The sequence below is a fragment of the Capra hircus genome, chromosome 19, assembly GCF_001704415.2.
Source record: "Capra hircus breed San Clemente chromosome 19, ASM170441v1, whole genome shotgun sequence".
NCBI classification, from domain to species: domain Eukaryota; kingdom Metazoa; phylum Chordata; class Mammalia; order Artiodactyla; family Bovidae; genus Capra; species Capra hircus.
Window position 1 is genome coordinate 13380231 of NC_030826.1, and position 20803 is coordinate 13401033.

The 20803-nt window shown below is 41.5% G+C and overlaps 1 protein-coding gene across 4 annotated transcripts in view; it reads left to right on the top strand.

Annotated features, from left to right (window-relative positions):
* Positions 1 to 18035, top strand: part of TADA2A (transcriptional adaptor 2A) — a 46266-nt gene extending 28231 nt beyond the window's left edge. For all 4 annotated transcript variants that reach the window (XM_018064175.1, XM_018064177.1, XM_018064176.1 and 1 more), the window contains exons 9-16: positions 2861 to 2924; positions 4214 to 4257; positions 8457 to 8567; positions 10089 to 10160; positions 12091 to 12223; positions 12782 to 12825; positions 15004 to 15077; positions 16588 to 18035. In XM_018064175.1, the coding sequence (XP_017919664.1) occupies positions 2861 to 2924; positions 4214 to 4257; positions 8457 to 8567; positions 10089 to 10160; positions 12091 to 12223; positions 12782 to 12825; positions 15004 to 15077; positions 16588 to 16773 (728 nt within the window). In that variant the 3' untranslated portion in view covers positions 16774 to 18035. The remainder of the gene's footprint in view (positions 1 to 2860; positions 2925 to 4213; positions 4258 to 8456; positions 8568 to 10088; positions 10161 to 12090; positions 12224 to 12781; positions 12826 to 15003; positions 15078 to 16587) is intronic.

Below are 20803 nucleotides of genomic sequence, written 5' to 3' on the forward strand. Positions count from 1 at the left end.
CAAGCTTTTAATACTACTGTGCTTAATATATCTGTGCTCTTAATACTACTAGACTTACTGTATCTACCATCTTGAACCTTTTTTTTCTTTTTAGATTTCACATTGTTTATAATCTATGACTTAATCACATTCCTGAGAAGTAGAAATAGTCATTTTCCCATTCTGCCTTCAGGGAAATGTACAAAGGAGTGAAACAACTTGCCTAAGGCTTCCTGGTTGCTGACTTTGACCATGAGGTCACATAGTCATCCTTTTTTCATAGCCCTGATTGTGTCCATCTCGGCCAAAAGCTTCAGGGGCAGGGGAATGACTTTTAAGAAGCTTCATTCTGGGGAATACCTGATTCACAGGTTTGTGCTCGTGTGCTTGCAAGTAGGGGTTTTGATTGGTTTCCCCACAGTTAAGGCCTCTGAGTTGCCTTTCCTGCCAAGAAAGCAGTAAGTGCCTTCTGTCAGGAAAACAGAAACATGTTGCCAGCTATTTTGAACAATGTTAGAAATACACTGCAGTGGGAAGGAGCTGCCTCTGACTGCTGCCCACTTCTTGCAATATTTTAAGGCAGCCATTTGGAGACTTTGTTATCAGTCCCCAGTGTAATCACAGGGAGACTAGTCATCCCCCCAGGCTGGGATTTCAGAGGCCTGGCAGTAGTGGAGAGGTTATGGGTGGTTTGGGTTGGTTGGTTTTTAAGGAGCTCTGGGTCTTTGTGTGCCTGCTCTACTCAACTCTCCAGCCCCTTTAAGAAGAGTGTGAGCGTGTGATTGTCCTTCATTGAGTGTGTCCTTCTCATTTCTGTTCTGCCTGCTGTGCTGTGTCCTCCCTGGGTTTTTCATGCCGTTAAGACCTTATAATCAGTTGTTGCGATCTATTGCTTCATCAAGACAAGAGAGAGCTTCAACTGTGACATCTTTTCCCTGGGAGAATTCCAGTTCTCCTTGCATTTGTTGCTCTGTGTTCCCTTTCTCCCCTCTGTTCTTCAGAGCTGGTTGTACAACCTTCCACTACTGAATTGATCGAGCACCAGAACCGTTTATCAGCAGGATTTATTTATAGAGGTTTTTGTAACACAATCTCTTCAGTTTTTTTTCTCTGTTTTAATTCTTTCCCACACAAATCTTAGGAAACAACATGATATGTTAATATATTAGAAAAGTTACAGAACTGTTTTGTCAAAATTAGCACTAACCTCCCCACTGGATTTTCGGGTAGTTTCTTTCTTATTGAACGCATCTTGTTATTCAGTGGATAAATGAGATAAGGCACCTAAAGAGACTGGATCGTGATAAATACTCAGTGTATGTTAGCTCTTTACCTATTTGCTTCTTATTTGTTCTATTTGCTTCTCTTTCTGCCTTGAACTGTTGACTTCCTAATTCTCTTTCTCCTAAGAAGGAAGGTAGAGTCCATGCTAAAACTTTTATTTGGTTGTGATGTGAAGTCTCTCAGTCGTGTCCGACTCTTTACGACCCCGTGGACTGTAGCCCACCAGGCTCCTGCGTCCATGGGATTCTCCAGGCAAGAATACTGGAGTGGGTTGCCATTTCCTTCTCCAGGGGATCTTCCCAACTCAGGGATCGAACCCAGGTCTCCTGCATTACAGGCAGATGCTTTAACCTGGGAGCTTAAAGCTTGTCCTCATTCACGGCAGAGAGAAGGCACGTGCAGAGGCCTCTAGTCAGGACAGTGCCTGAGCACGGCTGGCAAGTGGACGGGGGCAGGGGTGGCATGAGTAGGCAACCAAGAAGCCAGGGCTGGACCCTGCAGGCCCAGGAAGGATTTATCGTGAACCCTCACCAGCTCTTTTCCCTTTCGACTCTCGAAGTTAGTGAAGAAGTGGAAGCCATCCTTGTCAGAGCCCTTCAGCAGGACCATGCGGGCAGACGGTTCCCATCTCTTGTACACGTACTGCATGTCAAAACAGGTCGTCTCCTTCCCATTCCTCCTGCCACTTCCACCATAGACTTACATGAGGCCTGTCTCCCCCAGAAGTGTTCTAGGACCTGTCCTTCCACAGCAGGTGTATTAGGGAGCACTGGCAGGGCCTGGGCATCCTGTGATACCTTTGCTTCTATAAGGAACATGTATAAATCGAGAAGGTGTTCATACAGAGAAAGAGTTCTGCAACCTGAAAAAAAGGTTTGAAATCCATTGCCTTAAATCTTGGACCTGATATTATTGAATTATTTTTAGTTTGTGGGTTGTGATGAGGAAAAATGAAGCAACGTTGTTTAAATTTTTGAACTTGTTAGAAACGAATGACAACAAATCTGATACCTAATACTTTTTTAAAAAAATAACTGAAGTTTAAAAAATACTGCATTCAGTTGTCTCTTCAGATCATCCAGCTAGAATTTGTTATTTTTATCTCAGACCCAAGGGAGGATGGCCTGGATAAAGTATTCCTGGTCATTTCCCAGCGACTGAAGTTGTATACAGCTATAATGCATCTGCTTATAGCCCAGTATGTTAGATTTCAGTATTTCTCTCTCCTAATCTGAAACTCTGATATGTGTAATTTCTAGCCCATGTTTTACTGAAGTTCAGACTCCTTATTGAACTGTTATCTGAAATTTAATATACATAGCAGGGCATGGTCAAAGTAGATGTTTAGTAGAACGCAGAATTTGTTATCCATAGGGTAATCCTTTGTAAACATATACTTAGGAAAAAGAATTTCACTGTAATTTACTGATTCAGAAATTCAGTATCCTAGGATATTTTTTGTTTCCAAGAGACAGATTTCTTAGACCAGTGAATGTGGAGTAGTTAGCAGTACGAGGTTAAAAGTTTAGAACAGCTTGGGCAAAAGACTTCTTCTTGCCTTGGCTATATTTATATGTAAGTGTTTGTGTGTTTATAGCTTTGAAGATGGCTGTAGTGGATATCTATCATTCCAGGTTAAAGGAGCGACAAAGACGAAAAAAGTAAGTCTGGGAAACCATCCTGCCTTCTTTTGCCTTTGGATTTTTGACCACATACAGCCCATAAGAACAAGTTCCACTTGTGGCTTATCTTATGACCTTGAGGAATACCCTTAACTTCCTTGACTCTCAGTTTTCCCATCTGTTAAAAGTTAATATTAATTCTCCTTTTTTTTGCTTTTTTTTTACCTCCTCCTTCCTTACCCCTTCCTTATTGTTATGACCAATGAATAATAAGGGTATGTTCTTTTAAGGGAAAAAGCAACAAGAAAAATTCAAGATATTATTAAGTTGTTATGCTTTTTCTAATGCTCCATTCTGACTGCTGAGTTTTTATGAGAAATCTTATCTAAAAGGATTTCAAAGGAATCATGAGCAAGTTTTAGGCACTCTTGATTTTTCCTTCTCTTTGCAACAGAACAAAAACCATACATTCAGACTGAGAAATTATGGATCCCAGATCTCTGCTGGATTACAGAGACTTATAACAGTTCAGGGATGGGTACTCACAGGTGTGTGTGTATATATGCGTAGGCATGTTACTAACTAGAGACACGGTGGCATCACAATGAGAAAAAGAAATAGGGCTTAGGAGACGCTCTGGAGAGACCGAGACATGATCTGAACTAAAACTTACTCTCTGCATATCTGGAGTTAGCTTCCAGTGAGCGCTGAAGATTATTCAGCTATTCTTGAGAGAAGCTTCATTGCTAGGCAATAGAAATCAAAGGTTCCAGACATGGAACTCTGCATGGTTTACCTAAATTCTGTTCTGCTTAATGCAGTCAGTTGTTGAGGTCTCTATTAGATCTTGTGTTTTATGATGCCCTTCCATTAAACATGCAAAAGATTTATTTCAAGCAGCTTCAAGGCATTCTGTGACTGTACAGCTGTAAACATGGAATGTGTGATCGTGGCACCCTTCATGGTTAGCAGATTGCCCTTAAATGGTTATTCTCACTTATCATTTCCCTAAAGCTGAGTAGGTAGTTTTTATGCCATGGACACAGATTCCCTTCTGTTTCATCTAAGTTATTTTTGTGGGTGCTCATTGATTCATCCAGCAAATAGTTATTGAGATTCTTCATTGCCCAAGGGGAGGAAAAATACATGATACTTGAGAGCCTAAAATTGTGCTAGTGACTCACTGAGCTGCAAAACTTGAGGGGAGTGGCTTCTCTGGACCTCGATATTCCCCCCATAGTGTTTACGGTGTCTAATGGAAGCTGCTTGTGGAAGACATTGTTAAATGTGAAATTAATTATCATGGATGATTATGTTTTTCATTCTAGAATTATAAGAGACCATGGATTAATCAACCTTAGGAAGTTTCAATGTAAGTATCAGTGTTTTTCTTTAATTTAAAATTTTTCCCATCTTTATTGAATAGTTTTAAATCATTTATGGCAGTAGTTCTTAATCCAAGTTGCATATTAGCGTCACTAGGGCTCGATAAAAGACAGAAATGATGTGGACCTAACAGAAGCAGAAGATATTAAGAAGAGGTGGCAAGAATACACAGAACTGTACAAAAAAGATCTTCAGGACCAAGATAATCACAATGGTGTGATCACTCACCTAGACCCAGACATCCTGGAATGTGAAATCAAGTGGGCCTTAGAAAACATCACTATGAACAAAGCTAGTGGAGGTGATGGAATTCCAGAGATGATGCTGTAAAAGTGCTGCACTCAATATGCCAGCAAATTTGGAAAACTCAGCAGTGGCCACACGACTGGAAAAGGTGTTTTCATTCCAATCCCAAAGAAAGGCAATGCCAAAGAATGCTCAAACTACCACGCAGTTGCACTCATCTCACACGCTAGTAAAGTAATGCTCAAAATTCTCCAAGACAGGCTTCAGCAACACATGAACCATGAACTTCCTGATGTTCAAGCTGGTTTTAGAAAAGGCAGAGGAACCAGAGATCAAATGGCCAACATCCGCTGGATCATGGAAAAAGCAAGAGAGTTCCAGAAAAACATCTATTTCTGCTTTATTGACTATGCCAAAGCCTTTGACTGTGTGGATCACAGTAAACTGGAGAATTCTGAAAGAGATGGGAATACCAGACCGCCTGACCTGCCTCTTGAGAAACCTATATGCAGGTCAGGAAGCAACAGTTATAACTGGACATGGAACAACAGACTAGTTCCAAATAGGAAAAGGAGTACGTCAAGGCTGTATATTGTTACCCTGCTTATTTAACTTCTATGCAGAGTACATCATGAGAAACGCTGGGCTGGAAGAAGCACAAGCTGAAATCAAGATTGCCAGGAGAAATATCAGTAATCTCAGATATGCAGATGACACCACCCTTAGGGCAGAAAGTGAAAAGCCTCCTGATGAAAGTGAACGAGGAGAGTGAAAAAGTTGGCTTGAAGCTCAACATTCAGGAAACTAATATCATGGCATCTGGTCCCATCACTTCATGGGGAATAGATGGGGAAACAGTGGAAACAGTGTCAGACTTTATTTTTTCGGGCTCCAAAATCACTGCAGATGGTGACTGCAGCCATGAAATTAAAAGACGCTTACTCCTTGGAAGGAAAGTTATGACCAACCTAGACAGCATATTTAAAAGCAGAGACATTACTTTGCTGACAAAGGTCCGTCTAGTCAAGGCTGTGGTTTTTCCAGTGGTCATGTATGGATGTGAGAGTTGGACTGTGAAGAAAGCTGAGTGCCGAAGAATTGATGCTTTTGAACTGTGGTGTTGGAGAAGACTCTTGAGAGTCCCTTGGACTGCAAGGAGATCCAGCCAGTCCATTCTAAAGGAGATCAGTCCTGGGTGTTCTTTGGAAGGACTGATGCTAAAGCTTGAAATACTTTGTCCACCTCATGTGAAGAGTTGACTCATTGGAAAAGACTCTGATGCTGGGAGGGATTGGGGGCAGGAGGGAAAGGGGACGACAGAGGATGAGATGGCTGGATGGCATCACCAACTCAATGAACATGAGTTTGGGTGAACTTCGGGATTTGGTGATGGACAGGGAGGCCCGGCATGCTGCGATTCATGGGGTCGCAAAGAGTCGGACACGACTGAGTGAACTAAATTGAGGAAGCTTTAAAAATTTATGATGCCCAACAGTCACCTCTAATTAAGTCAGAATCTCTGGAGGTAGAGCTCCAGCATCTATTTTTTTTAAAGTCTTCAAGGCAATTCTGTTGTATACTAAGAGTTTCAAACCAGTAATATATAGTCAATAACACTAGAATGAGAAATGTTTTTTAAATTAGTGTATTAATTAAAACCTGAATATTTATTGATCATTTTCCAAAACTGGATAGGATTGGGTTTCAGAATTATATGTTAAACATAATATAACTGTATCATCAGGTTGTGAAAATATTTTTACGGTAAGAATTAACGGAAAGTGACACCTTTATTTTGCATCGTGGGGGCGCTAACAAACAAGACATTAATATTACATGATGAAAATAAACCTACAATGATTTTTGAGTGATTGCTAACTTTTACCTTACTCTTAAATATTGGTGATATCTAGGCTGGGCAGAAAGAGTTTCTCTACTTTTTCTTTTATACTGTAAAGTTTGTTCAGCACATAAGAATCATATCATAATACTTGCATTATTTATATATGTTTATAATAGGTGTATGCCACAAGATTCTGTTTTGTAAAAGTAACCTAATGAGATTATGCTTCATATGCTAGTTGATAGGATCTTACAGGGTTTGACACACTATGCCACTATCCCACTGGGGGGTCCAGGTCAGCCAGTCTTGGGTTGAGTATCTTTTAACAGAGCCATGATCATAAGTAGGTTACATTTTATGTCCTTTGGTTTTTCATTTTCCACTACACATTTTTTAAGCAACTGTAGTGTTTTGATGATATCCCTTCTAATAGTTACATAATATGTTGTACCAATAACTTTACATATAATATACGATGTGCTTAACCTGTCTTTATTATTGGATATTTAGCTTATTTTCAGTTTTTTAAAAATCATTACAAATAGCACAAAGGTAAAATTGTTTGTGAATAAAGCTTTGTCTGCCTTTATAATTTTTTTAAGATAGATTCTGAGAAGTGGAATTACTAGGTCAAAGAACATGATTATTAAAAATGCTTAACACATGCTGCTAGATTGTTTCCTGAAAGATAGTTATATCAATTTATATTCCTTCTGCCAGTATACATTATTGCTTGTTTAACCTCCTCCTAATCGAGAGCTGTGGGTTTGCAAAAATGACTCCAGGTCAGCTCTCCCTTGCCCTTTCTGTCGACAATAATTGGTCATGTTCTGGTAGTGCGTTCCTATGTCTGAAATTGCTGGGCTTTTGGATTTTAACCTGTATGTAGTAGACCTTGACTCGCATAAATTCTGTTCCCAGCTGGTGGACAGAGATCAGCTTAGCCTCTTTATTCTTTAACTGTATTTTTACAGATAGAGCTGAGGGGAGGCTCTGTTGCTTCCAAAAAAGACATGGCATGTGCAGTGTGGTCTGCGAGGTTTTCACTTGTCATTGTACTGAATGTACGTGTGACCTTACTATCGTAGGCATAGGAGCTTTTTTCATCAAACTAAATTACTCCAAATTTTTGTATTATTCCTGTAGAAGTAGGGTTTTTTGGTGGTGAATAAAATGAATTTGTGGCTGCCCATCAAATCAGCCCCTAGAATTTGTGGGCAAGAATTTTCCTGCTAAGGAAGAGATTCATCTGAAAAGATGACAATTTAAGTAACTGTCATAAGTAACAGTCTGTATTTTTAGCCTGAGAGTGGACAGAGCTAGCCTAGTTACTCTTATTGAAATGACTGAGTATCAATTTGAGAATTCCTGATCATTCCAACCTACCAATTATTGTTGGTGGGTTTTCCTACCCCTCTTTTTGCTGATAGCTCTTTTTATTAGAAATCTGGTCAGTAGTGATCCTCAAAGGTGCTGATTCTGGCTGCCTGTAAGGGTATCCCAGGTGGCATATATGACCATTTGCTTCCATGATAGTTATTAAAATGTAACTTCATTCGTAGTATATTAAGTTGTGGTACTTAATTAAGTTTAGAGAAAGGCAAAATGACCCATGTAGAGAGTGAAGAAATAAACTCCTCACTTGAGGATATGGAGTTACAGAGAGGATTTTTAGTGGGACATGGGAGAGATCACACACTTTGCCAGACTGACCTACCTCTTCTAGATGTCCCTTGTTCTGCAGAAGTCAGTACTGGAGATTCTGCCCTACATTGTTCCTACGAATGCATGATCGGCCTTTAATCGTCCTTCCTGTTACTGCCAGCACTTCCTGCCCCTGTGCAGACTGAGAGACAGCGAGGTGTGGGGGTCACCAGAGTGCAGGTGCGCTCTGGCCCTGGCAGCGACCCTGAGATGTGGTCCCTCTGGTTCGGTTAGATCATGATCAGTGTGCTGCATTCCCCAGCTTTCTGGTTTGCTTCCTGTCATGGGTGAATTAATCATGTGAGGCTAGGGATAATATTCTTCCATTTTACTGCTTGTTAAAAAAAATACAGAAAACTTAGGGATCTTCATATTCTTTACTTTCTTTGTAGTAATGGAACGACGATATCCCAAGGAAGTCCAAGATCTTTATGAAACAATGAGGCGATTTGCAAGGATTGTGGGGCCAGTGGAGCATGACAAGTTCATTGAAAGCCATGCATGTAGGTGGTTTTTTAACCTTGACCATATATTTCTCTGTGTGTGTGTTTATATAAATAGGAATGATAATGGTGCTTTATGTGAAATTCTATAAATAAATAAGTGGATTTTTAAAAAAATTTATTTCCTCCCCTTTATTGCTCTGAGATAAATTTGAAACTTTGGGAATGGAGAAGAAAGCTTAAAAATACTAGTGGCTTCCCCCCCGCTTAGATGAATAGTAGTTTAGTAGCTTTTCCCCCTATTTTTAATATGGGAGTTTGCAAATACATGGGAGTTCATTATACTATGATATACATGTATCCATCACCCAACTTTAGCAGTTAACCACCCAGTGGCTGATCCATTGTCATCTTTACCACCCATTCCTTTCCCATCCTCATCTGGATTATTTTGAAGCAAATCATATTATTTTGTTCATAATTATTTTAGTATTAAAACTAGTTTCTAGGTGGGGACAGAGTTGGGTGACTCATGGAAATAATATATAGCACTTCCATCATTTTCCTGCCTTTCTTCTCTGAGAGAGATATACATAGTTACCATTTGATTTCTCACTATAAAAAATTGAAGTTGTTAAGGCAGTAATGCCTGGACTATAAAACAGTCTGGACTGAGGGGCTGAGTCTGTGCCTTTCATCATGAGATTCAGGTATTTGATTTTGACTCTCAAATTTAGCTCAGGAAGGTACTTCATGAAGGCTTGTATCCTGTTCTCTTTGTGCAGATATTTCTTGCATGACATTGCAGGCATTTATCTGAACCGGCTTGGTTGTCCTCACAGACACCCTGTTTAGTTGGTATTCTTTGTGTGATTTATCCTGGGTGGCTGATCTTTACTTCCTGTCCCAGTTTGTACCATCCCTGGTTTATGTGTCACTCCAGGGAACTACACCCCATGGATTGTCCAGGTTCTTCCTTCATCCTCTTTTTCAAAGCACCCAGATTTGAACATTCCATCACATAATAATCTGAGCAGTGCAACCTGATCTGTGTGCTCAGAGGAGGCAGAAATCTTGGTTTATGGAAAACACACTGCTCTTTTGTCCCTGTAAGAGAAAAGCTGTAAAGAAACCATCGGGAACTTGAGCACAGAATTTTGTCCTTCCCTTGCAAAAAGGTCTGTGTCATGTAATACCAGAGACAGGTTTCATACCGAAATTTGGCTTTGTGGCTAGAGCTTTTAACAAGGAATAAATAGAGCAAGGAAACTTGGTGGTTTAAGAAATTATATTCATTACTACTGTAGCTAAATGAATTCAGGCAGGTCACTATGAAGTTTTCTAAGAAACAATTCCAGCTGCTTTCTGCAACTGGAGACAGAAGCCAAAAGACCACTGCAGTACATTTTTGTCAGCTCTTAAGTAAAATTTCTAATGAGATATTAGCAACAATTAGGATTCCCCAGATGGAATTGCCTGGTCTGTTATAGAAGGCAGAATTACTGAAAATAGCAGTAAAAGTGCTCATTGGTGTTGATTTTGTTTTTCTGATTTTTCTTTCTTTTTTGGGGGGATAAACAGTGGAATTTGAACTCCGAAGGGAAATCAAAAGGCTCCAGGAATACAGGACGGCAGGCATTACCAATTTTTGTAGTAAGTATGTTAATGCTCCACACTAAATCAGAGGGCAGGTGCCTTCCAAACATATAAACAAGCTTTCACATTTCACAATGAGTTTTTGATCTTTCCAAAAAGTTTCATCTATTTAATCCTTATAAATACCATTATATGGATTATCTGAGGTGAAATAAAAAGTATGACAGAGTTGCTACTTTCGATTTAGGATTCTGTTGTGGCCTCTTAAAAAAAGGGGGATTTTGTATTCCAACTTTTAGCCTCAGCCTTTTTAAATTTAGTGATGATCTGATCATTCCCATTAAGCACACTTCAGTTGGTTCTAGGCACTTGCATCCCAGTTACTCGAGTTAGAGATGATTATATTCATGGCACCTAACCATTCACCATGTATTGGACTGTACCCTTTCTACTTCACCAACTTAAGAGAGGGACTTCTCTGGTGGCTCAGACGGTAAAGCATCTGCCTACAATGTTAGAGACCTGGGTTCAGTCCTTGGGTTGGGAAGATCCCCTGGAGAAAGCAGTGGCAGCCCACTCTAGTATTCTTGCCTGGAAAATCCCATGGACGGAGGAGCCTGGTGGGCTACAGTCCATGGGGTAGCAAAGAGTCGGACATGACTGAGCGACTTCACTTTCACCTTAAGAGATGGGTATTGTTATTCTCATTTAATAGAGAAACTAAGGATGAAAGTGATTAACTAGTTGTAGTAGAGCCAGGTTGTAAGAGAAGACAGTTGTGTTAGCAGTTAAGAGCTGAAGTCTAGGCTTGGACAGCTTGGGTTTGGATTCTGGCTCTTTTACCAAATCTGTAATTCTATTTGTTTTCAATTTTCCAAGTCTCTTAGAGCTCATGTGAAGATTAAATTAGAGATAATGCATGAAAACATAGTATAGTACCTGACGCACCAAGTCCTCAGTAAATGGCAGTTTCTGTCGTTTTGTTGTTGTTTTGGGGATGGCCTTCAGCATTCCCTCCTTCCTATTGGTTGAAAGCTATCACCCGTTCACCCAGTGCTCAAGTTCAGCCCAGCAAAATGGCTCTTTATTTCTAACATTGGAAACTGTTTACAAAATGAAATTTTATGTGGAGCACTAACCCATAAGTAAAAGTGGAACTCCTTAGATTGAAGTCTGATGATTCAGATCATGTGTGGAGCCCAGGACCACCGGTACGTTCACAGTAATCCCTGAGATGTTTTCATGGTAACCTGGGCCTCTGTGGAACTTGGCTTGAAACCCACTGGTTTGATATTTTGCATTTTTATACATTAATAGTGTGAAAAACACTATGCAGCTGTTAGCAAGATGCATATAAAGACTCTGATGCCAGATTTGGGTTGCCTGATGCTGGCTGTCTCCAGGAAAGAGGTGACCAGAATAGTAGTAGTCAATGAGGATTTATTTTTATTTGTAATCCTAACTGGTTTTTAAGGAACAGTGTATGTGTATAGCATTTGTGTGACTTGGAAAAATATGTGGATAGAAAAAATAGAGCAGGAAGTAAATATAACAGTATTAAGTTACTTTTAGGGGATGGAAATAGGAGCAACTCCAACTTTCTTTCTACTTTTCTGTTTTGGGGATTCCCTCTCTCAGATTTCTTAAAGGTAGAAAAGGAATAAACACATTTTCATTTCTTATCAAGAAAGAGATTTCAAACTAGGGGAAATCACTTTGCTCTTAGAAAAATAATTCTGGAAGCAGTTTTTCAAAGGAAATTAAAAAACGACTGGGAATCCCCTGGGGTCCAATGGTTAGGGCTCTGTGCTTTCACTGCCGTGGGCCTGGGTTTGATCCCTGGTTGGGGAACTAAGATGCCACGAGCCTCATAGCAAGGCCGCAAAAATTAAAAATTAAAAAAGATGAACTGTTTGTTGATGAGTTTGGCAGCCCTTTGGTTAGTCCTGCTACCTTGTCATTGTAGTCACTTTTTTAACACCTACAGGTGCCAGAACCTACGATCACCTCAAGAAGACTCGAGAAGAGGAACGCCTCAAACGCACCATGCTCTCTGAGGTCCTCCAGTACATCCAGGACAGCAGCGCCTGCCAGCAGTGGCTCCGCCGGCAGGCTGACATGTGAGGAATTAGTCCGGGGGACAACTTCATGGAGCTTTCGGCCTTTACCTGTATTTTCAGACAGTCCCGTGGGTGCCCTACCCTAAATGGCAGAGCTGTAATAATTAGGTAGCTAGAAGAATTCAGAAAGCTTAAGCAGGTGTCTCAAACAGTACAGTACTGACAGTTTTGAGAAATGTAACTGGCCTCCTAGAATCCCACTTTGCCACTTTGACCTTATTTTTTAAGATTAGTGTATTCCCTTGCCACACCTTCTTCTTCTGTATCTACTGATGTGATTTTCACTCGAAGATCAAATTCCTGCTTTTTGCTCATGAATGGTCTCTGTGATGTGCCACACCAGGACCTCTTAACAAATCTAGGCAATTTCCTTCCCTGGAACAGATTTCCTTTCCTGAGTTGTGTGCAGTTGGGATAGCCTGTAAAAACATAGTCTCGTCTGTCTCATTACTTCTCTTCTAAGTAGCTGACCTGATAAATGTCACCCAGTCTCTCGTGGGCTTTGGGAATCGCTTTCTTTGATGTGACGTAAGTTTAAATTCCTCTTCTTTTTTGTAGTGATTCTGGCCTGAGTCCTTCTGTTCCCATGACTTCGAATTCAGGTAATTGTTTTTCAGGCTGGAGCAAGTCACAATTGTGGAGTTTTCATTCTGGGAATTATAGTGACCCAACAAACCTGCCCGCCTTTGTGGGAGCCAGGTGCTTAGGCAAAGGATTGGTGATTATTATAGAGATTCATAAACATCAGCAAGTTGATAGAATCTTCACGGCCAAACAGGAACTGTCCTCGGGTTTACACTACAAAGACAGAAGGAGAGGACCTCAGACAGGTGTTTTTTCTATTTTACCAATGTTCACAGGCAGTTTGTTTACTATGATTTTATCTACCACAGACTTAAAGATTGTCTCACAGGGGATAATTTAAAGGCTTTGTGTCCTGTATAAGCAAGGAGACACGTTACTTGCCAGAATAGTAAGACTTTCTTTATAAGTCAGAGACTTAAAAGTATTTCTCTTTCCTATCTCTTCTGGCATGTCCTATTTTGAGGTCAGTTTACAGGGCAAGATTAAGCCATATGATATCTGATAATCCTTGCTGCTTGGTAATTAATAAAGGGTAGTGTGGGGTGGTATTAGTTGTAGCTGCTGATCTAAGATCATGGTGTTCGTTTGCCTGTTTTCTTGGTTATCATTCATCCCTGCTCCATATGGTAGGTTAGCCACTTCCTCTGATCAGAACGTAGAGACCACTCCACTGTTTACAGACTGGATAAGTTTCTCACATCCAAATCCTCCCGCAGTCTAAATACAGAAATAGGAAAATTTAATGTTGGCTGATTAAAGTGAATGAATGTACTTGATCTAGCTTCTTTGGTATTTGTGTTTTCTGAACCATTTGCACTCACTCTTGGTTGCTTCCCTGGCGGGCATCAGCTTCCCTCAGCTCCTAAGTGTTTAGGCTGAGATGACTCTTTGCTCCTTTTCACACTCTGAGTTGCTCCTAAGGCAGTGCAGAGTTGGAAACCTGAATCACTGATCATAACATAGCCTCTCGGAACTGGTGAGGCATTTGAGTGATCATAATCTCCGTTTCAGGGCATTTAGGGTCAGGCTAGGCCTAGGACTGCGGAGCAGCTCCCGCTCCCTCTGTTGATATTAAAGGGAAGCCTGTTTCCTTGCAGAGCGAGCTGTAATAGCCCCTCCCCCTGCTCTCCACCAGCTAAGCAGCACCCTGCCCCCATGAAGTGTAATGTAGTATTCTACATTTTCTTTTGCTTAACACAGTCCATTCACTCAAGTTTACATTTGAAACAAATCCCCAGAGTTGCGCATATCAGGCTTCGCATCCTGGGCAGTGACCTCGTGCTTGGGTCTCTTTCTCAAGGTATGTGAGTTCACCTCAGCCTCTGCTTTGCCTATACTGGCTCATTGTTCCTCTGTGTGGGTCTTTCAGGTAAACAGGGCTACTTTGGGAGGAACAGATATTCTCTCAAATAATACATAATGAAGGCCCTTTTGCTGGCCTGACTCTGCCTTTGATCTCAAGGTGAATGGTGCCTGGGTAATTACCATGTTTGCCTGCTGGCAGAATGGCCAGTGTTAGGGAATGTCTCTCCTGCAGAGTTGTTATTTCCATTCATCAGCTGTCAAGACAGGTGGCATGTGACCTTTCTTAACCAGATGACATCTGGGCTGTAGATTTTAGAATCTTCTGCTGGGTTAGGAAGAATAATCTTATTTGACTCTGAGGTATGTGTGATTATATGTGCATTTTATCAAGGCAAAGGACACTTGACTTAACTTTTTTTTAAAAAAGTCTTTTCTTTATCTTATTTTTGGCCGTGCAGGGTCTTTGTTGCTCTCGTGTGGGCTTGCTTTCTTAGTTGCAGCGAGTAGGGGCTACTCTTCATCGCAGTGCATGGGCCTCTCCTCGTGGTGGCGTCTCGTTGCAGAGCACAGGCTCTGGGCGCAAGGGCTTCAGTAGTCGCAGCACATAGGCTCCGTGGTTGTCAAGGACGTGGGCTTACTCTGCAGCACGTGGACTCTTCCCCAGCCAGGGAGCGGACCTGTGTCCCCTGCGTCGGCAGGCACAGTATTATCCATGGCGCCGCTAGGGAAGTCCTTGACTTACTGGTTTTGTTTTCAAGTGAACTTTGGGGTACCCGATGTATAGTGGTTTTGTACCTGACAGGCCTGACCATGGTGAACTTTGTTACACTTTTTACTCCTGAGGTACTGTCTCCTACAAAATACATACCTTTTTCTGTCTGTATCTATAGGTAGACGAAGTGCACCGCCCTTGAACCTCACTGGCCTCCCTGGCACAGAGAAGTTGAATGAGAAAGAAAAGGAGGTAACAAAAAGAAGGGGGAGCTGGTTAGAGGAAAGAGAGTAGGGGCCGGTTATTCACTGAGTTGTTGTGAAAAACACATTACAGGATCAAACCCATTTTGCTCTGCTCACATCACACATGTGCATGTTCAGCTCTAGTCATCCTCAAGGTCTCGGGGTTAAAGAAGCGACCTTAGCAGGTCTCAGGGACTCCTTTCCTCATCACCCTGCCACCGTTCATCTGCTGGGAGAAGAGCATATGATACGTAAATCTAAATAATACCAACTGTCACTTATTGAGCATTTACCATGCACCAGATACTGTACTAAGTACTTATTCACTGAATTTAATTTTTTACAAACTTACAATAACTTGTATGTGGAAATGGTTATTTCCTATAAGAGTGGGCACTTTCAGAAGTTCTCCTCTTATTCCAACAATATGACCGTTACTTAAAAGATTTTTGAATTGTCTCCATGGTATAAGCGCAAAAGAGGAATCGATCATCGTATATAGTCACACATTAATTTTAACTAAAAAAGCCATGACCTACTTTTCTTTTCCACTATAATCGCTTAATCACTGGATGTGTCTTCTTATGACTGTTAGGTGTTTCTAAACTTTTAAGTCCAGCCTCAAATGAATCATCATCAAACATTTTCCAAAGAATGTGCGGCAACTCTCAAGTCCATTCCAAAGAGGAATTCCTCCTCTGTTCCTCGTGTACTCTTTTTATAGTCCGCAAGATCAGTGTCCTCATCTGCCACTCCGTATCAGAAATTCAGGTCAGACAGAATGGAATAGGGCCTAGTATTAGACTTTTATTTTACCCAGTAGGAACAGTGAAGATGAGCGTGGGAGGAGAAGGGAGTGTATGGTATATCCAGGTGTTGCTGAAGAAGGATTGCCGTTCTGATTCAAGTGTGGAATGACCCAGAGTTTCAAGCAGTTTTTTAATCCTTAACCACAAAATGGTGACCTCAGACTGTTCATTGCTGGATAAATGGTAGGTGAACTGGAATTAAACCAGCTTTTTGGATCTTTAAGCAGTTAAAGTGACCTCTTCGCAAGATGTCTAGACCTCCTTTCCCTCCAACGTAGGAAGTGTAATCACAAAAGTAGGGACTGTGGGCTTATGCTGATACCAGAAATAATGTGATTCACACTTGGGAACCCAAGTATCAGCATCCCAACCCCGGGCCCTGCGACTCTTCCCTGACAGGCTGGGCCAGACCGTGCCGGGCCTCTACCCCAGGCCAGTCCTCAGGACACAGACTTGCACCCACGACAAACCCCAGGGAGCGGTTGATAGGTGCCGCAGCTCTCCCGGCATCACCCTCAGCCTTTTTCTGTCTCCTGAGACTATTCTCACCAAAGACAAGACGGAATGGAATGTGGTCTAGCCACCAGCAGCTCCTGTAAATAGTTGGAGGTTGATGTCACTCTTTACACTTTATTATGGCTATACCTGCTGGATTAAATTTTAAGACCGACAGATGTTAATGTTGATTAAATTTGCCATGTCTTGCAGCTCTGTCAGATGGTGAGGTTGGTCCCGGGAGCCTATTTAGAATACAAATCTGCTTTATTGAACGAATGTAACAAGCAAGGAGGCTTGAGACTGGCGCAGGCAAGAGCACTCATCAAGATAGACGTGAACAAAACCCGGAAAATCTATGATTTCCTCATCCGAGAAGGATACATCACCAAAGCCTGAGACTCCCCTGGAGGGTGGCAGGCCAAAGGACCGCACGGGCTTTCTGGAGCCTTGTTTTTGAACTGCATTCTCATTGTGAAAAGAGGGGAAGAACAAAGGAAATCTTCAGTTTTATTAGTGTCTGCTTTCTTCTCCACCCTGCTTTAAAATACTCCTCTTGTTGGTATTGTGCTGCAGAGTTATGTGCTAGATAAGCTATTGTTAATTGTGTGTGGGCATTCATTCCTAACACCTCTTGTAACTAAAACAAGAACCATAGTACCTCACATCACAGTGTTAGTAAAAATAGAACTAAACCAGTATGTAATCCCGGGAGTCCAGGTCAGATCCTTGTACCTGCTTGGGAGGTTGGTTTTCTGATTATGTTTTGCCTTCAAACGTTACAGGCAGATTTAAAATAAAGAGGTTATAGTGAGAGAAAGCGTTCTCTTTCGAGGGTTTCTTTTTAAGCCGACAACTTATGTTTATGAGTAGAAAGGAGGAAAACCTCCCCATGATGGTCTTGTCCCAAACTGTACTTTGAACTTGAATGTCTGGATATGTAATCTGCAGTCCAACTATCTAATCTGCAGAAGACTTTTGAGGAGGTAGCAACAGATAAAAAATGTCTCTTATTTTTAGAATTGATTAAAATGTTTTGCTACTTAATTTGTGGGTGTGTCAAATATTCTGGTAACTAAAGCACACTTAGGGTGCTGGATGCCCACCTCATCACGCTGCACTGTGCTAACAACACGTGTGTCCTGGGCTCACCCCTGTTGTCACTGGGGGCTTCCCGGAATACCAGGTCCCCGAGGATGGAGATGATTCAGTTAATTTCAGCATTGCTTGGATGAGACCTGAACCCTAGTTTCTCAACGGTAAAAGGGTAGCCTACAAGAAGAGCTACTTTTAAAACAAAAGGAAAGCCTTTTCATGTGTGGAACTCACTAGATATGAGGGTGAGTGACTCTACCACAGCTGAAAGTTGGTCCTTAAATCTTTTTGCACAGTAGGAAGCCAGACTCAGAGGGTTATCCCTATTCTGTTGGAAGCAAACAGAATCTTCATAGATTACCTCCAAAAGCTGACTGATTCTTTAGTTCTTTCATCATTCAAAATAATTCAAATATCGTATACTTGGTTGGAAGTATCGGCACAGACTTGTTGCCTGATGTAAATATGCATGTGGTTTGCTAATGGACTTCATCTAGGGTTTACAAATGGAAAGGAAACTCTTAGGATCTGAAGGAATGAGAATAAAGGACTTCAGGATTTTAAAAGGGTGTCTTGTGGTTTTCTTTTTTTGTTTATTTTTTTGTTTTCTTGACGTAGTCCTATCTTTAGAAAACAGTCTATCACCACCATCACCCCAAGTTGATTATAAAGGGATTGCCTCTTTTTTTTTTCTTTTTTTTAATGCTAAGACTTTTAAAAAATATTTTTATTTATTAGTTTTGGCTGCACCGGGTCTTCGTTGCTGCACATGGGCTTTCTCTAGTTGTGGTGCTCAGGCTTCTCATTTCTGTGACTTCTCTTGTGGCATACGGGCTCTAGAGCGCGGGCTCAGGAGTTGTGGCACACGGGCTTAGTTGCCCTTCGACATGTGGAGTCCTCCCAGACCAGGGATCCAACGCGGGTCCCCTGCATTGGCAGGCAGATTCCTAACCACTGGACCCTGAGGGAAGTCCAGCCTTTTTGAAGTATTGTTCTCAAAGTGCACTAGATGTCAGTGTCTGGTGATGTCTGCTGTAGTCCGTGGTCCTTAATCTTGATTAAGGAAGGCTTCCTGGGAGAGGTGAGGGAAATAAAATGGCAGATGGAAGAGGGAGACTGTTCCAGACATCGTGGGTGGAGGAGGATGTGGAGACAGCCATGGGAGTAAGGAAAACGGTGCCAAGAGATTTAGTTGGCTAAGACACAAGGGGCAGCTGTGGTGGTTCGGAGTGGGAGGACGGCGGGACAGTCTGATAGAAACCTTGGATCCAGTTGAAGACTGAAAAGCTGATTGGGGAATCAGATTTGATGAAAATGGCATGGTTGAAAATAGTGACAAAAATAAGGCTGTAATTTCAAAAGACTGGAGTTTAGAAAGTAGGATTATTATGGTTTTGGTAAACCAAATTTTGCAGAATTTAAGACTTAGAATTCTAGGGGGTTTCTCAAACCAAGCCATAATTTTGGGTGAGGAGTACTCAAAAGGAGTCACTATCCTTTTGCATTTATAATAGAAAAGCATTTGCTGATGATACTTGATGTCGCTAACTAGCTTACTACATCATTTCCTTCCTTCCCTCTTGTCACCAAAGGAAGGCCCTTCTTACTAAAAATCCAGAGCTAGCAAGAGAGCAACTTTTCAGAGAATATTCCATCCTTCCCCTTTTCTGCTAGATGGGACTGGCCATAAGCCAACTACATTGATATAGGTCTTTCTTGGTCCAGATCATCTCAGAAGGAGGAAAGTTTAAAACCCAACAGCAATGAACAATGAAGAAAGACCTTTAACTGTGAGGGATTTTTATTACAATTTAAAGGATTTCTGTTGGAACTTTTTCTTTCTGTTCAGTGACCCCTTCTTGTGCTCAGAGACCTTAACAGTCTCTATTGAAACAAACTATTTGTGATTTATCTCTTCTTGGGTTCCAGTTTTCATCCTTTTATTGTTTACAACTCCCCCCACCCCAAGCCCCCATTTTAAATCTGGAACTTGGTTAACCAGTCACTGCTAAATGATAAGGACAAACTTCCCAGTTTTGAGTAATGAGATCCTCAGCTTGTGGTTACGGGAAAGGGAAGAAAACCAGTGACATTCATCAATAACAAAGTTCTACTTGGGAACTTTAGGAAAAATGTAGATATATAATAACTAAAGTTTCCAGCATGATGAGTCAGAAGAAGACCAAGCTTAACAAAGAGAAGCTTTGGAAAGCTAACTCGTTTGTAACTCTGAAACACCTTGCCTGGTTTCCAAGCAAGAGAGCTGTACTGTGTTCTAAACAGCATTCTGGAATATTGCCCATTCTTCTTTTAAAATTTATTAATTTGGCTGTGCCGGATCTTGCTTGTGGCACATAGATAGGGTCTTTAGTTGCAGCACTTGGGATCTAGTTCCCTGACCAGGGATTGAACCAAGACCCCTTGCCCTGGGAGCATGGAATCTTAGCCATTGGACCATCAGGGAAGTCCCTCGCCCATTCATTTTTAAGGATGTCTTTGTAGATACCTTATACACTGTTACTAACACAAAAAGCTTTCCTACACCTTACATGTACCTGGCCTTTTAATCTGAATTTCTGGAAGTTAGTTCCATTCAACAGGAAGCTTTGCTTTCCTTTCTAGTGTGTTCGGCTGGGTGTGAGTAACCTCTCCCAGATCAGCCAGAAAGGACCACCTCTGCTACGGTGGGACACTGCCATGTCTGTGGCCTGTGCAGAAGAGGTAGCCCCGCTATAATAAAGACTTTCCTTTCAATCGGACACAATAACCAGCCCTCTGCATGAAATGTGATACTGATCTCGGGGTGCAAGGAGAGCCAGAACAGCCTGGACAGGATGGCAGTGGTCGTGCTGACTCGGACACTTGTTCTGGGAGAGGGAACGGTAGTGAAGAGTAGCTTGGAAGTATCTTGGAACCTATGTCTCCTATCCATGGAGTCCTCATTGGCATTGTATGCTGCTTCTGGGGGCTAGAGGGTGGGGACAGGTAAATCACTTCCCAGAAACTTGGAAAGCCGGTTTTTGTATCTAATGGAGACAGTTCTTTGTCTGTTCATTGTTTGCCTTGTTGCTTTGGCTTCTACCAGTTGAGATGCACTGAGATAAACTGCCCTTTGATTCAACTGACCAGGCTAACAAGGCAAGAGACACAGGTACTTGAAGGATAAATGTCTTGCGTCTGACATTAAAATTCCTTTGTCACTATGAGTTACTTGCTTGGTATGCGTAATGTACTGGGCCCCCTTCCCTGTTAAGAGTAGGAATAAGGAAGTTTGAGATAAGAATGTGGAAAATGACCATTAAAATGTTTAATGCCCCAAACTGAGCGCTACAAA